Source organism: Curcuma longa, unplaced genomic scaffold, assembly GCF_044706935.1.
Source record: "Curcuma longa cultivar G26 ecotype Majalengka, Jawa Barat unplaced genomic scaffold, ITB_CL_G26_1.1 contig_994, whole genome shotgun sequence".
NCBI classification, from domain to species: Eukaryota; Viridiplantae; Streptophyta; class Magnoliopsida; order Zingiberales; family Zingiberaceae; genus Curcuma; species Curcuma longa.
This window is the reverse complement of record NW_027435578.1, coordinates 41,854-59,819: the sequence shown is the minus strand read 5'-3', so window position 1 is coordinate 59,819 and position 17,966 is coordinate 41,854. Positions and strand designations below refer to the sequence as shown.

At 36.6% G+C, this 17,966-nt stretch overlaps 2 protein-coding genes across 2 annotated transcripts; one reads left to right on the top strand and one right to left on the bottom strand.

Annotated features, from left to right (window-relative positions):
• Positions 1 to 728: 728 nt before the first annotated feature.
• Positions 729 to 3,847, top strand: LOC141819643 (putative sulfate transporter 3.5). The gene is made up of 12 exons (XM_074706886.1): positions 729 to 1,068; positions 1,146 to 1,353; positions 1,586 to 1,757; positions 1,827 to 1,892; positions 1,978 to 2,091; positions 2,218 to 2,334; positions 2,449 to 2,575; positions 2,651 to 2,937; positions 3,015 to 3,205; positions 3,308 to 3,369; positions 3,467 to 3,543; positions 3,635 to 3,847. The coding sequence occupies exons 1-12, from the start codon at positions 729 to 731 to the stop codon at positions 3,788 to 3,790; spliced, it is 1,917 nt and encodes a 638-aa protein (XP_074562987.1). The 3' UTR covers positions 3,791 to 3,847.
• Positions 3,848 to 5,787: 1,940 nt separating this feature from the next.
• LOC141819642 (uncharacterized) lies at positions 5,788 to 17,397 on the bottom strand. The gene is made up of 5 exons (XM_074706884.1): positions 16,506 to 17,397; positions 15,277 to 16,352; positions 14,987 to 15,089; positions 5,992 to 6,186; positions 5,788 to 5,909 (listed from the first exon to the last, which is right to left on the bottom strand). The coding sequence occupies exons 1-5, from the start codon at positions 17,395 to 17,397 to the stop codon at positions 5,788 to 5,790; spliced, it is 2,388 nt and encodes a 795-aa protein (XP_074562985.1).
• Between the last annotated feature and the right edge of the window lie 569 nt (positions 17,398 to 17,966).

Below are 17,966 nucleotides of genomic sequence, written 5' to 3'. Positions count from 1 at the left end.
TACATAAGATATATCATCAATCCTCAAAAATATTTTTTTAGGATACATCATAAATAAATTAAATGACGCATATTATATGACTACTTCAGTTTGTGTACAATGATTTTAATTTAACACTTAAATCCTATTATATTTTTTATGAAAATTTTGTCAAGTAAATATTATATATAATATTTAAAAATTATATTATAAACTTTAAATAATAATAATAATAAGGTTATTGCCTTAATGTTTTTTTCTTTTATTATTGACATTTAATTACAATAAATTTTAATTAAAATTCAGAAATGGACTGAAGAGGAAACAAATTAATGGTCTTTCAGCAAAAAGAAATTTGAACAACGTAATCAAAGGAAAAAGGGGGAAAAAAGGAGCAAAACTCAAAAACAAATTTGATTGGATGGTGCCAGTTTGGAGGAGAATGAATGGATTGATATTGCTTATGGATGGTGCATAGAGTAATTGATGGTGATTGATGGTGCCAATTTGGAGGAGAAAGAATGGATTGATATGCATATATATGGATGGTGCATAGAGTGGCCTGTAGTTTTCCTAGTGCTTGCGTGTTTCAGTTGCATGCCCCCAACTCGTGGCCTCCCTCACAAAACAACAAATTTGAATAATTTAATTAGTATGCATGTCAAATTCCAAAATTGCAAGTCCATAGTACTTGCCCTTGAGATATATATAGGTGAGATGATCGATCTCGCATCAATACATCAATTTCTATGGCGACGTTAGTTGCAGGTAGATATGTGCTTGATCGCATGGAGGTGAACCTAAGCAGGAAAGGGTCCTTCTTCACGTCTTTGAGAGAGGATCTGAGGGAGACGTTCTTGCCGGAGGATCCATTTCGGAGGCGTCCGGATGAGGCAGAGTGTCACCACTACTCCTCGAGATCAACGCTAATGCTCACGTACTTGGTACCCATTCTGAAGTGGGGGCCAAAATATAACCTCGCCAAGTTCCAGTGCGATCTCCTAGCCGGATTCACCGTCGCCGTCCTCGCCGTCCCGCAAGGCATTAGCTACGCCCGCCTCGCCTACCTTCACCCCGTCATCGGCCTCTGTATCTATGATCTACTTAATTCGGAATCAATTCCATGTTTAATTAATTATGTAATTAATCAATTGTCCCTGTTTCAGATTCGAGTTTCATCCCGCCGTTAATCTATGCGATATTTGGTAGCTCCACCAACGTGGCGGTGGGGAACACCGCCGCCGTCTCGCTGTTTCTTGCTTCGGACATCGGGGCAGAAGTATCGCCGGTTGACCACCCGGAGTTGTACACGCATTTGCTCTTCACCGCCGCCTTCTTCACGGGACTCTTTCAAGCGGCGCTCGGCATCTTCAGGTAATAATTGACCACGAAGAGTTGCTACTTATTAATAGTTTTCCCTCGCCTGATGAGAATTAAAGTGCGTTAATTTGATTGTAGTGTAAGCTGCAAAAAAGTCGATAATGTTTTCACTAATTTTATTTAATTATAATATATATAATTGTATTTAATTATTATATATATATGATATACACATATATGTGTGTGTTCTTAAGCTGTATAGATGGATGAATACGTGAATATGTAGGCTGGGGATACTGGTGGAGTTCTTCTCACATTCGACGATCACCGGTTTCATGGGAGGCACAGCGATCATCGTCATCATGCAACAACTCAAAGGGATGCTGGGATTGAAGCATTTTACCACAAACACTGATCTCGTCTCTATCATGCGCTCTATCAACTCCCACAGACATGAGGTTGATACTTAATTATTACTTGCAAATTCACAATCTGGGACTGCTACTGCTGATAGTTTAAAGTTTCAGTGGAGATGGGAGAGTGCTGCTCTTGGGACATGCTTGATTACCATTTTGCTTCTCAATAGTCATGTGGTCAGTCATAATTAAACTTAAACCGAGACTCCGGAGTAGTCTTTGAACCTCTGATCGCGAGTAACTAGTTTATTGATCGCTGCAGAGCACAAAACTGCGGAGATTGTTCTGGTTGCCAGTGCTTGCCCCTTTGCTTGTAGTCGTACTGGGAGGGCTTTTTGCATATGTTGTCCATGCTGAGGAGCATGGAATTCTTACAGTAAGAATTGTCTTCTCTAGCTACAACACAAGAATCAATACGATAATATAATTATTTGAGCAAAAAACCAGCCTCTTCCATTGTCGACCCAGAAAACATGACTCGGATTGTGCGTGATTCTTGCAGGTTGGAACCTTAAACAAGGGACTGAATCCTCTTTCTGTATCACTTTTAAATTTCGAGTCCAAGTATTTTAAGCTTCTCCTCAAATCAGCCTTCATCTCCGGCTTCCTAGCGTTATCAGTAAGAGGAGAACAGAAATCACTGCTTCTGTTTTTTTTTCCCTTTGCTCTGGCTTTTTCCAATTTTTTTCGAATGATTAAATTTTTGATTCCTATAATGTTTTGTCTCATTCAGGAAGGAATAGCCGTGGGAAGGAGCCTGGCAGCCATGAAAAATGAGCAAATAGATGGGAACAAGGAGATGATTGCTTTCGGGCTTATGAACGTAGTTGGCGCTTGCTTTTCATGCTACCTCACAACTGGTCTCTCCTTCATCGACTCTAACTCTTAACTCTGAAATCCAAATAAATTCTTTAGTTGATCAAATTCATGGACAGGCCCCTTTTCCAAGTCCGCTGTTAATTTCCATGCTGGTTCCAAGACACCGTTTTCCAACGTGGTGATGTCTTTGGCCATCATGGTGGTGCTGCTTTTCTTGGCTCCTCTGTTTCAATACACTCCTTTGGTGGCTCTCTCTGCCATCATCATGGTGGCCATGCTCCGCCTCATCGACTACCAGAAAGCTCTCCGGCTTTGGAAGGTGGACAAGTTTGACTTCCTCGTTTGCATCGCCGCCTTCTTCGGCGTCATCATGTTCAGCATGACTGTCGGACTGCTCGCTTCGGTATCAATATTTCTAACTGATCACGTACATTTATTTGCCATCAAAATCATTATTCTTTGATTTAATCAACGTCACAGGTAGGTTTGTCAACCCTGAGAGCACTGCTGTCTGTGGCTCGTCCATCCATTTGCAGGGTCGGAAACATAGCAGGAACTGAAATGCATTGTGACGTGCAGCAATATCCAAACTCAATCTCTTACCCTGACATTTTGATATTGAAACTGGGTTCCCCAATCTATTTTGCCAGCTCTGGCTACCTTAGAGAAAGGTAAGGTATTTAATTAATCATATCACCGCAGTGATTAGCAAAGTATTACTATTGCTGCTGGAGTACTAAACCACATCGATTTACTATCAAATTAACCAAAAGAATCATGAGGTGGATAGAGGAGGAAGAAACAGTACTGCAGTATCTGATTCTTGACATGAGCGGTAAGCCTTCTTTCTTGTTAGAAAAAATTATTATGAGGTTCAGAGGATATCAAAGGAAAATAATAAAATGACCAGTTTTATGCACTTTTGAACACAGGAGTGACTTCCATTGACAGTGACGGGATCGGCATGCTAGTAGAAGTCCACAAACATGTAGAAAGAAGAGGCATCAAGGTAAGGAATCAAATTAAAGAATCATGTTGTTTGTTCCCAGTTCTACTTGCGCGGAAGCTTTTAGTATGTATACATGCACTTTGGCTTGCAGATTGTTTTAACAAATCCAAGGATAGGAGTTGGGGAAAAGTTGAAGGTGTCCAAGTATATTGATCTAATAGGGAAAGAGAGGGTGTTTCTTTCAGTTAAAGAGGCAGTGGATGTGTGCCGTGACAATATGCAGCAATATTCAAAGGAAGCAGTTTGATTAGATACACTACTATTGCGGGAAAGTCACGTCAACTATAGCACCATTTATATTTTTAAAAAAAAATACATGTTTTTACCGATAAAAAATTACATGTTTTTACCGTATTTTTATTAGAAATGTGAAAGAAAATTCGGTAAATTTACAAAGGGTACAAATGAAAGTTTCAACATTTTTAAAAAAGACGCATCGAGATTTTATTCTTTCAAAAAGACATATCTAATTTTAATTTTACCCTTATATACATACAATCTCTATTCTCTTTTCTCTCTCCTTTGTATGCATACAATTTCTCTTCTTTTTTTTTTCATTCTCTTTTCTTTTAAATTAAAATAAATTAATTTAAATATCATTTAAATTTTAATAAATAATCCTATCAATTTATTTAATTTTAATTTTAAAACTTCAATAAAAATTATAAAAATAAGTTAATAAAAAATTTAATTTTTTACTTTTTAATATCTTCTATTTTTAATATTTAATAATAAAATAATAAAATAAAATTGATAAGATAACTGATTTTATTAATAAAAATAATAAAATAAATAAAATAAAAATAACTTTGGTTCTTATTTCTCAAGACCTAGAAAGTGTTAGTGTTGGTATTGGATTTTAAAAATTAACATCACAACTTAAATATTAATATCGTTGTCGTGTTGATATTTAAAAAATAGAATCAATATGGTGTTAATTTTTAAACACCAACACCACAGCTTAAACACCAACACCACTATGATGTTGATTTTTAAAATATAGCAGCATAGTGGTGCTGGTGTTTAAATGTCATCACCATGACTTAAACACCAGCACTGTTGCAGTATTGATTGTTTTTTAAAAAAAGTAAAGACTGGCATATTTGGACTCCGGAACATTACAAAAACCCATAGGAGTTGAAATGGGTGCAATCGGAGTTTTTTACGTTCATCAATGAATTTTGATTGAAACTAATTGATGGAGATTTAGGAGTTTTGAATTTCTAAAAAGTTACCATGAAATGGAAGAGTATCGCAGTGAAAGTATTTATGATGTCCATTATTAGTTTTGACATCCCTACGATAAGTTATGAATAAAAATTAATAAAATAAAATAAAATTTTTTTGAACCTCTGAAAAGCCCTTAAACGATATTTTTTAGGCTCGAAATATGAGTCGTTACAGGTACCCAATAACAAATGTAGATTTTTGAACGAATTTTGATTTGATGCATAGAACGACGTCCTATTCTGATATCTGAGTCAAAAGTTATAACTTCTATAAATAAACATTTGACACATACACATAACTTATCGTGGGAACATTAGAATCAAACATAAATACCATATATACCTTTTACACACTAACCTCTCCCGTCTCATTATAAGTTTTCAAAAATTTGTATCCCCTAAATCCATCAATGGATTTCAATCAAAACACATTGATGGATTTAAAGAGCTTTAATCGAGCTCATTCCAACTGATATAGGTTTTTGTAGTGCTAAGGAATCTAAATATGCCCTCCATTATCATCGTAGAAGATTTTCAATATTGCTCAAAAGGTTTAGAGAATTTCAGATTTTATATCAATTAGCATGGGGCTATAATTTCATATAGAATACTCAAAATTAGAATTTCTCACCATATCTTCCTTCTATACACTCACCTTTTCCATCTCATTGTAAAATTTTAAATATCCAACTCATCTAGATTAGAGAGGGGGGTGTGAATAGCCGTCCACACTTTTCGTTTTACTTGCTTAATCTTTGGTTATGCAGCGGAAATAACACCTTAATCAGAGGCAGATGAAGATCAGCAAGCTAAGACGAGGATTTACGAGGTTCGGAGATAACTTGCTCCTACTCCTCGGCGTGTCCGTAAGGTGGACGATCCCTTGATCTTTCGGCAGATCAGACCCCGGTATCACCGGCTATATTCTTTCTCCTTCTCTGTGGAGAAACCTCTCCACAGCTTTGTCTTAACAGATATGAAAATAAAGCACAAGACAAAGTAGAACTAGAATGCGTCAAAGACTAAGGATGAGAAGAACAACAAAGACCGCCTGCAACTCAGGCCTATCTCTCCAAAAATCAGGACGTTGCTCTTTTTCTTCCTCTAGCTTCGACTTGCAGATTGAGCTCAAGGTTTCTGAACAGCGCTTACAAAGAATGAACGTTCAAAAGTTGTTAGAGTTCTTTTCCTCAGCGCCTTTTCAACATCTTTTATAGACCTGCATCCTCGATTACAGTGCCCAATGGACTTCTGCCAAAAGCTGCAGCCACCCTTCCCCGCCAACCGCAGGTACTGCTACCAGCTTTGCGTGCGCCGTTTACCTGTAATCCTTTTTGCAGAAAAGACTGATCGAAGATCGCCTTGAAACTTCCACTGTTCGTTTGAAATACTTCTCCATACCTGTCCTGTATACCTGCACACTCAAAAGCAGCATTAAAACATTCCAATATTAGGGCAATATAAAAGAAAGCAATGTAACAGTCATGTCCGAGCTTAGCTACCAAAGCATTCTCGGACTTATCAGGTTCTGAGTCACAAAGACTCCCTGATGATCGAGCTACCAAAACTCACAGTCCCGAGCCGAGCTACCAAAGCTCTCTCGGACCATCCCGGCCATTCGCACCAAGCTCCCGACCACTCAGGTTCTGAGCCACCAAGGCTCCCTGAAATCGAGCTATCAAAGCTCATGGTCCCAAGCCGAGCTACCAAAGCTCTCTCTCGGACCATCCCAGAGACGAGCTACAAAAGCTCTCTCCATTCACCCACGAACACCAAGTTCTCGGCTACTTCGGTCCTGAGCCACAAGGGCTCCTTCTGGACCATCCCGGAGTTAAGCTACAAAAGCTTCCTCCATCTTTCGACGAGCACCGAGCTCTATAGTCCTGAGTCACCAAGACTCCTCCTGGACCAGTCTGGAGACGAGCTACCAAAGCTTTCTCCATTCTCCCACGAGCACCAAGCTCTACGGTCCTGAGTCACCTAGACTCCTCCTGGATTACTTCGAAGACGAGCTACCAAAGCTCTCTTCATCCGACTCCGAACACCAAGCTCCCGGCTATCACAGTCCCGAGCCACCCAGGCTTCTTATCTCTCGGCCAAGGGCAGTAACTTCCCGGCCTCACCTCTTCTAATCAGAAGATCACTTTTCCGGACAAGATCTTACGTCTCCCGGGCAAGATCGCGCTTGCACTCTCCTGTGGACAGAAGTCAAGCTATCTCGGTCCTATGCCACCAAGGCTGGACCGACTTGGAGAAGTGCTACTCTATCCGTTCGGCTTAAGGCTGATCGACTAGTTGGTCGATCAGCCCTGTCTGATCAACCAGCGGTCGATCAGGGAGCTGATCGACCTGGTCGATCGACCAGCTGGTCGATCCGTGAGCCTCTCGATTCCGTCTCGGCCTTTATGTCTCTTGACCTCTCTTCTCGGCAGGAACCTTCGTTACTCTCCATTCCGTTCGGCCATGCTTCATTCGACATATTATCCATTCGGCATTCGGCTAAGTACCCATTCGGTAGTATTCCATTCGGCCGGCCGGATTTCCATTCGGCTCGGCTAAGTACCCATTCGGTAGGATTCCATTCGGCCGGCCGGATTTCCATTCGGCTCGGCTAGTCTCGGTATCCATAGTCTCGGCAATATAGACCTGGTCGACCACATGGTCGATCATCAATAACATGGTCGACCACGTGGTCGACCAAGATTTCTCAAGTAAGAAGTAAGAGCACCGATTTCTAAAGTAAAAGCAAAAGCACCTGAATGCTTGCTTTTGTTTTGAAATAAGTTACAGTAGAGCACGTTATAAAATAGGTGGAATTAGGGAATTAAAAGTTTCCTTTTTCTTTATAAAAGAAAGAAAAGTTAATGGGTATTTTCAAATATTTTCTATTTGAAAAGTTAATGGGTATGTTCAAAAGGTAGTCTCCCTATGCTTCTCGTCTCGGTAAAATCAGCTCTCGTCTCGGCAGGTACTCTCGCCACGGCACGGCACGACAGGTCTTCTTGTTTCGGCAGACTCTCCATTCGGCCGTACTCCTTTGTTTCCATTGTTCGGCCAAGTCTATTCGGTCATGTCCTATTGATTTCCATTCGGCCATTCGGCCGTATTTTCAATCGGTCGGGTTTTCATTCGGCTGAACTCTATTCAACAAGTTCTCCATTCGGTCAAAGACTCCATACTCCATTCGGACATACCGCCGAACTGTCCATTCGGCTATACCGCCGAACCGTCCATTCGGCTTTATCTTCCGTCTCGTCAAAACCCTTCGGCCATGTCTCGACTCGGTCGGATTCATTCGGTCGTCTCTCCATTCGGTCATATTCCGTTCGGTCATATTCCGTTCGGCCATATTCTCCTCCATTCGGTCAAGTTCATTCGGCCAACACTCCATTCGGCATGGCTCTATTCGGCCATGTCTCACACGCCGGGTTTTCATTCGGTAGTCATGCCCCCATTCAGCCAGGAGAATTCCGGTTAATACTTAGAGTGTGGTCGACCACATGGTCGACCACAAGGACCTGGTCGACCACGTGGTCGACCAGGAGATCTATGGTCGACCATGTGGTCGACCATGCAACATATGAAGCCAAAAAGACTACGCAACGTTCATGAAGCATACAACATTAAAAATGAAGCAAGTAGCCATGCAACAAAGCATTAAAGCCATGCAATATCCAATTAAAGATGAAGCACTAACAAGAAACCATGCAACGAAGCATTAAAGCCATGCAACATCCAATTAAAGATGAAGCATTAAAAGTGAAGCAAGAAGCCATGCAATATCTCCATTCGACCATTCGACCAGGAAGCTTCTTGATTTTCTTTACTCTTTTACTTCTCGGCTCGGCTAGGCGAACGACTCGGCTCGGCTAGGCGAATGACTCGGCTCGGTTAGGCGAACGACTCGGCTCGACTACAACTAAACCTTTGTCAAACAACAAAACATACTTACATCTGACTGGGGTCAACAATTATAAGTTCACCCAATAACAAATGTAGATCATCAACATGCATAGAACATCCTATTATAATTTCCTTAGAAGTTATAGCATCCAAAAGTAAACATTTAGCACATAAACATAATTTATTATAACCTAACATGAGCACCATATATATACCTTTTACACCCTAACCTCTCCCATTTCATTACAAGTTTTCAGAAATTCAAGTCCGTATGTCCATCAATGAATTTTGGTTAAAATCCATTGATGAACTTATAGAGCTTTGATTAGGCTTATTCCCACTCATGTACGATTCTGCAGTACCTAGGAGTCCAAATGTGTCCTCTGTTATCATCGTAAAGGTTTTCTAGTATTGCTCAAAAGGTTTAGAGAGTTGCAAACTTTATGCTAATTGACATGGATCTATAACTTCATGTAGGAGACTTTGGACTAGGATTTTTCATCATATCTCCCTTCTACACATTCACCTCTTCCACCTCATTATAAAATTTTAGAAATCCAAGTCGTCTAAGTCTATCAATGAGTTTCGGTAAAATCCATTGATGTACATAGAGAAATCCTATCAGATCCAACTCCCATGAGTTTATTAAGTTAACTTGAGTCCAAATAAGCCTTAGTTTATTATTTTAAGGTCCTCCCAATAATCCTCAAAATGATTTGACACTTTGAAAATACTATGGTACTGGTTTTTGATGAATAATACCACTGTGATGTTGATCTTCGGAAACTAGCACCACAGTGTGTGAGAAGAACCAACACTGTAGTGTTGGTTTCTGAAAATCAACACCACAGTCTGTATTAGTTAGCATGCAATAATAACTTCGTCTACGTGTCTTAGGATTATGATTGGATACCATATATACCTCCTACACACTAACATTTGTCATCTTATTATAAGTTTTCAAAAATACAAATTTCCTAAGTTCATCAATAAGTTTCGGTTAAAATCTATTAATGTACTTAGAGAGTTTTGATTGGGTCTTAAACCAATTCATGTAAGTTTCTACAATGCCTAAGAGTCCAAATGTGTCTTCTATTATCATCGTAAAAAATTCTTAATATTGCTCAAAAGGTTTTGAGAGTTTCAGACTTTGTATTAATTAACACAAATCAAGAACTTCGTGTAAGAGACTTAAGATCAAGATTTCTCAATATATCTCCTTACAACACGCTCACCTCTTTCTTCTCATTGTAAAATTTCAGATATCCAAGTCGTCTAGATCCATCATCAATGGATTTTTGTTATCCATTGATATATATAGAAAGTTTCGATCGGATTCATTCTAACTCATATAAGTTTATTAGGTAATCTGAGTCCAAATAAGTCATAATTTATTATTTTAAAGTCCTTTCTATAATATTCAATGTTTATTAGGTGATCTAAGTCCAAATAAGTCCTAATTAATTTATTATTTTAAGGTCCTTTCTATAATATTTAAAATGATTTAAAATATTATGATGCTGATTTTAATTTAATAAAAGAAATGTTACATGCATAAAAGAGAGAATAAAAAAAGAAAAGAGAGGTTGCATGTATATAAAAGGGTAAAATTAAAATTATGTGAGTTTTTTCAAAGAATAAAATTTTGATGTGTCTTTTTAAGAATTTTAATGATAAATCTTAGTCAGTCTCATGGGCTCAATATCTGAGGGTGGTCGGTTTGGTCCCACGAAAGTTTCCCATCGACCACCAGGATAAATCGGAAAGCGCATAGGGCGGTCAATCTAGATGTCTAATATCCTTTGATTGCGTTCCCTATTTGGAAGAAAATTCTTACAAATACACTGTAGCTGGGGATCGAACCGTGAATCCCTGAGTCACAATCCGGATGTCCTACCATTGCACCATTGCCCCAGGGACGCCTTTTTAAGGATTTAAAAAAAAATGATAATCCCAGTAGCCACATCTCTGGGGGTGACCGGCCCGGTCCCACGGAAGTTTCCCACCGACCATCAGGGTAAATCGGGAAGCGCAAACGGCAGCCAATCCAGATGCCCAGCATCCTTTGATTGCGTTCCTCATTTGGAGGAAAATTTCTGCAAATACGCCGTAGCTGGGGATCGAATCGCAGGTCCCTGAGTTACAACCCGGATGTCCTACCGTTGCACCATTGCCCCGGGGACTTTTTAAGAATTTTAAAACTTCACGTGTGGTGGTCATTTGAGAGTTTCCCGAAGATCTTTCATTGATCTTTTAAGTCTTTTCCATTCTCAAATAATTTGTCTATTACATGTTGATTGTTCTATTGCTATATATAAAGACTTCTGCGGAACCACATATCAAGATATTTTATATTTCATCTGTAAATAGAAAATATTCAATAAATCCACGAAAATGAAATATATATAATATCTATATATATAATGGTTAAATTCTATAAAATTTTCATACATACATTATCAGAATTAGAAGAAAATGGCCCGTAGCTAGTCTGATGCCCATAACCTTTTTTTTTTTTTTTTGCCCTTCACGAAAGGGACGACTCGACGTTATCTCATTGAATGAGACGAGACGTTAAGATGAGAACGTCTTCTTATTTGTTATTAAAATGTACATTTTTTATGTAAATATTATTTAGAACTACGTGCCATAAACTGATCATTAAAAGTATCATCCCTCTGCTTTAAAAAATAAAATTATGTTCCTTATGTTACATTTTTTTAAAATAATGATCGATAAATATTTCAAAATCCATAAAAATATACAATGATCGATAAAAAAGCCCGTGTTCATATCCTATCCGATGCAATATTAAATTAGATCTTAATAGGTATTAAGATGCATATGGTATACATATAATTGTATTATCGTAAGAACCAACTCCATATCTAAATGATCACCATCAAATATTATCAAAATATATAAATATAGTGGCTCCTTGTTTGCTATATAATGGATGACAAAGTAAATTATCTATTGGTGCTCCGGTATTTATTTCCACATCTAGTATGTAATCTTGTGATCACCATCTATCTCTATCTCGAACTGATTCATTGATATATATAGTCATAGTCTCCCATGTCTATAATAGATAGTTATCATCTCAACTATAGTCTAATATGTCTAAAGAGCTATAAACTCTCAAGAAATAAATATTAAAAATTTATTTCTTGAGAGTTTATATTTATTTTGCAAAATATTTTTTATTTATTTTTAAATAAAAGGTTAAATTCCTTAAATTTGTCTTTAAATATTATTTTGGTTGGAATTGGATTTAGATTTTAGGGTTGGAAAGTGGCACGCAGTGGACACGCGGGAGTATAAATGAAGTGGGTGGCCAGGTGGGGGAAGAGATTGAGATTATACGTCATACAACATAATATATTAATATTTATTATATGATAATAATCAATTATATATTATAAAATATTTACTTTTAAATACTATCTGATCGAAACATTATCCATGAACCTTAGCCCATTCATTCAAAAGTGGAAAAATATCTACGGGATAATGAAAAAAGAAAGGAGGGGAATTTATAGTCCACAAACTAATTTAAAATTTATCCATCAATTATTTTTATAATAAATAAATAAATATCTTACGATCCATCCTTTCTATTTTAGACAGCCTATTAAAGTTCTCCCTAATTAATTATAATATTAAACATATTTTTAAAAAATTTTATTTAAAATATAATGAATGGAAATATAAATTAAATTGATATTAGACATTTTAACTTTGATGCATAATTAAATATATTAATATAAAATAATTTATTTAAAAATTAATATATAGCTGTTATTGATTAATTTAATATTTTAAAAGCTTAATATTAATGGCATAAATACGCTCTGAATGCGGAACCTTGCAAATTGTCAAAGAAATGGCACGATAATCTAATGGAGAATTTGTCCACCAGTGGCACCTTGTTGAGTTTGTTTTTCTAATATATAGTAGTCATGAAAGCTAATTAGTGTTGTTTAATGCGATGCCCTCTAAGTTACGTAATTGATGACAAGCAAACAAGAATTTTATATTTTTTGTTCTCATCACCCAGAAATTGTTTGAAGCTTTGCTCTGAAATCATCATTTTAGCATAAACTACAGATTCATTATATTGCTCGCATGTAGATAAACACAACGGAAAGTTTCATGGAAACTAATTTAAGCTCAAGTTGATTGAAATAGGCTCTAAAGTCCAACTTGCTTGAGATGGATTGATAGTGCCATATGAATTGCTTAGTGCCCCCTCTTTGGCAACGCGCCAATCAGCACAATCAGCAAGGCGAAGGAAAGTAAGCAAGCATGCGAAAGGATGAGTAAAAAAACTTGCAAGGTATTATTATATTTTGATGTCTCTGTTGCCTATTTGTTCTCTTGCACTGCTTCTTTGAGATTCTGATTGATCTCGGCTCGTGGAATTAGAATGGTGAAAGTTCATCAGTCGATTTCATTCAAAATTAATTGATATACCTAGAAAGCTCAAAATAACATGCAATCATGTTCTTTGTACTCGTCTAGTTCTTATAATTATATCTGTGTCCTCAAATATCATTATGATATACTATATTGAAAGTAGAAATTTGTTCACTTGATTCGGACATGAGAAATGACATCGAAAACTTTTTATAAATGTTACAATGACCATACTTACTAACTAACATCACAAATGAGATCTGACTCTTTTCTTTTTGAAAATATAAAATTTTTTTATTTTTTAAATGGTGAAGGTCCATTAGTCGGTTTTGTCCAAAAGTGGACGATGGACTTACAGAACTCGGAATAATTTCAAACGAAGACTTAGTACTCGTCTAATGCTCCTGAATATATATATGCTTTCAAAAATCAATGTGATACACTATGTTGAGTGCAGTAATTTTTTCAACTTGATTTAAATATGAAAAAAGATATCAAAAGCTCATTATAAAGATCACAACAATCATACTTATTGACCGATACCATAAATACCTTATCTGTATAAGAATGATAAGGTGATTCAAAATCCACTTCTAAGTTTTCCTTTTTCTATTTGGCGTCTATAAACTTAGAAGAAACAACTAGTTTTATAAAGTAATGCTCAAGTTCCATTTGTATCTCTTTGTATGACTGATTGACTTTTTACTATCTTGATTTCAAACTTCTTACTTCATATCCTTAATTTCATTATCCTTAATTTTTTACAAGAAGAGATAAATAATCTACAAATAATAATTAAAGATATTCCTATACAAAAAAAGGAATAGTTTCGCAAACACACAAGTTAGTGTATGACACTCACTCCAAAAGAACATCTCTAACCAACATCAAATCACCATCACATCCATTGTAACCTTCTTTTCCTAATACTTTTCCTGCAAAAGATATGAAAATCAATAATTTACAATAATAATTATTGAGAAACACAAATACATATCAATCTATAATGGTAATAACAATTAAGTCGTGCTTACTTACCTAGGAAAAAATATTTGAACATACTGTCCCAAGCCTCCTTGAGCTCCTTCTACCTTTATAAATCTTGCAATCAATCTTCCTCAAGTAAGGAGTCTCATTCATGTTAACCTTTGCGATCAATTAGGCATCGTCCGCCTCCATCTCCACCTTCCTTAACTGGAAGTTGTCCGCCTCCATCTCCACCTTCCTTAACTGGAAGTTGTTCTTCCTATATGTCTGGATCGATGGTCATCTAACCAATTATGTCTTCGCATTTCATCAAACAAGTACTGGTAAAAAAAAAATAGAACCATCTTATAATACACAAAGTTCGCATCTATGATTTAAAATAAAAAACTTAGTTTGCTATTGAGGATGCACCAAGACTCTTGCGACCGGAGTTACCCACAGGGGCGGATCCAGGATTTCATAGTGGGGGGGGGGGGCCGATAATTACCACCGCCGATGAATGCACCACCACCTCCGCCGCCGATAATTACCATCAACTGAATGATCAAATTATTAAATCTTCTCATTGGTCCACCCATTAAGTCAATGCCATTACAAAAGTTTGAAAAACAAAACAAGGTAGATGGGCACAGTATGATAAAGTCAATTTTCTATCTGTAAGTATAGGCACGAGCACTAAAAGTACCAACAACCCGAAGGCCAAGTTTGAACTTAGCAACCAAAATGGTTTGGTAGAATAAAGTTTTTAGACGAAAACAACATTTACTGGAAGATTCAGTGTCCTCTATCCACATATACCATTCAGTCTTAGCAACAAGATGAAGTAATAAGAAAACATCACAGTAAAAAGTTCAGTTACCCATCAACTCTACTGATGATTTTGATAGCAGAAATTAATTTGCTACAGATCTCTAAAAGATTTGCACCAATAAGTTCGGTGGAATTAGTAATCTGCCTAGGACCACGTATTAGGGAGAGACATTTTCCACCTCCGCCGCCGATAATTACCTGTTCCATATAAAATACACACGAAGCAATAAAATGATTAGTGCAAAGAGTTCAAAATGCACAACGGTGTTAAATACATCAAATAGTCCGAGGATGTAAAAATAATGTTCTTCATTTACCTCTAACTAAAAGGAATTCGACGTTCTTTTAAATTTTCAAAGTCTTCAATGATAGCTTCTATGCTCACATTTTTAGCAATTTCCCTCTCAATATATACCATTAACGTATCTGAGAGAAAAGCATCCTCCATTTTGCTCCGAAGTCTTGTTTTCACGATATTCATCGCAGAAAATGATCGTTCAGTAGTAGCAGTGGAAACCGGAAGAGTAAGCACAAGTATGATCACTCTAAAAACAAGGTTATATGTAACTGACTTGTTAGTCTTCACCAACCATTGACATAATTCTGGAATTGTTGATAAATTTTTGTAGTCGGGCCCTTTGACTACATTATACTCATAATGCTTCAATTGTATCTCCAATTGCTCTTTTTCATCACTTGTAAAATCTTGGACATAAAATTTTTCAACTAATTTACATATATCCTCAATTCTGAAAGACTCCACTGCATTTTTAGGATTCAAGGCATTACTAAGAATGAGCAATTCCATAGCATCATCATTAAAGCGCCCATTAATTTCTTGCAATTGTGAATCTATTGAAGCATAAAAGAGGTCCACCTGATAATGATGCTCAATGGTGAAATTATCTTGACGAGCACGAGCTCGACCTCGTCTGTTAATATACGGAGCATTGAAATCAGGAATATCAATATTTCGAAGTTCACAAAAAGATTTCACTTTTGCAAGTAAATCATTCCACTTGTTATCCCTCATTTGTTGAAGTAAATTCTTGGTAGATAATACAAGCTCCATTGCATTTATAATATCCTGAGACTTACTTTGTAAAGCCTGACAAAGAATATCTGTGATCTCCATAATCTCTTTCATAAGATGCAAGATGAATACAAAATCAAAAGTAGTCATTTCATCATAAACAGATGTTGCATCTGCTCGTTGAGAAGGAAGCCCATCATCCATAACCTTAAGCAATACCATGCATGATGCACTAAACATTTTAATTAGGCCTTTCAACGATCTTAAATGAGAACTCCAACGTGTATCGGCAGCTCGTTGTAAAGTACCTATCTGATTAAGTCCACGTCCTGTATCAAGTTCATTAATAGCAATCAAATGTGCAATATCATCAGCATGAGCATTCCTTAATTCATCATTACGCTTACATGAAGAACCAACAATATTAACTATAAAAGTTAATTTGTCAAAAAATTGATGAATAGGTATCACATTTTTTGATGCTGCTACTAATGCCAATTGTAACCGATGAGCAAAACAATGAACATAATAAGCACTTCTACAATCATTTGTAATCAAAGCTTGCAATCCATTAAACTCACCCCTCATATTACTAGCGCCATCATAGCCTTGACCTCTAATATTTTGAACATCCAAATTGTAGTGAGCCAAAGCAGAATATATAGCATCCTTTAAAGTCAAAGCCGTGGTATCAGATACATGAACAAGCCCAAAAAAACGTTCTTGAATGAATCCATTAGTATCCACGAACCTCAATACTATAGACATTTGCTCTCTTTTTGACTCATCTCGGGCTTCATCAACAATTATACAATACTTGGCAACTCCAATTTCTTCACGAATTGCATTTTTCACTCTCACCGAAAGCACATGAAGTATTTGTTTCTGAATATCGTGACTTGTATATTTGGCATTTTTTGGAGCTTTCTCAATTGCCAGTGAGAGTTCGTCATTGTACTTGGTTAACACATCCAAAAATTCAAGAAAATTACCACGATTAGATGAACTTGCTTTCTCATCATGCCCTCTAAATGGAATTCCTTGAAGTGCAAGAAACAACACCACATGTATGTGAGCCTTTAACCGAAGACGATTAGTTGCTACTTGTTCATCATTAAAATTATCGAATCTCCTTGATATATGTTGTGGTTGATTCATCAGATCCTCACATGCCTTTTCAGCATTACGATGGGGTGAAGATACATTATCTTTCCCTATATGGCCTAGGAAAGCACAAGCTTTTCCATTTCGAACTTTCTTCCAATTATCAAATCCATCAACAGTAAATGCAGTTTGATTTGAGCATCCTGATGGCTTGTTGAAGATAAAACATGGAAAACAATATGCTTTATCTTTAGCTGGTGAATACTCCAACCAAGGGAATTGTTCATACCAAGTAGATTGAAATCTTCGAGGGTGCTTGATATTTTTATTTAAGGGATATTCTCGAAGAATAGGTTGATATGCCTTCATATTCAAATATGCTCGACGAATTTCCTCATGTTGATTAGGATGATATTCCCATATTTGTTGACGCAATCCTGGATCACGCTCTAAAGAATTGAGATCAACCACTTCAACTTCTGTATTTTTGAATCTTTTAGGAAGAATTTCAGGTGGAAGATTATTGTTATTTGATCTTGTTGATGAAGTTATAAGAGCCGCTGGATCAAGTTCATTTGCTCTCTTCCTTTGAAAAAATTTATCAATCGTTTTGGTTTTCCCCATTTGAAACCTTTAATACTGAAAAGCTGAAATTATTTCAAATAGGTGAATAATAATTAATAACAGTCAAAGTGTGCTATTGTTCAAAGTGTGCTATTGTTCATAACTCGACACAAAAAGCAGGAAAAATAAATTAACAGACTAAAATGCAAGATACTGAATCAAAATGCTTTAAGCAATAAAGATTTCAAAAGATTGTCAAACACAGATAACAGATAATCAGACCTTACTGGGCTATTGTTATCTTTGAAAGATCTCCCACTTAATAATCCATTATTTAACAATTCAAATAAAAATATGATAAAATGGGCGTACAT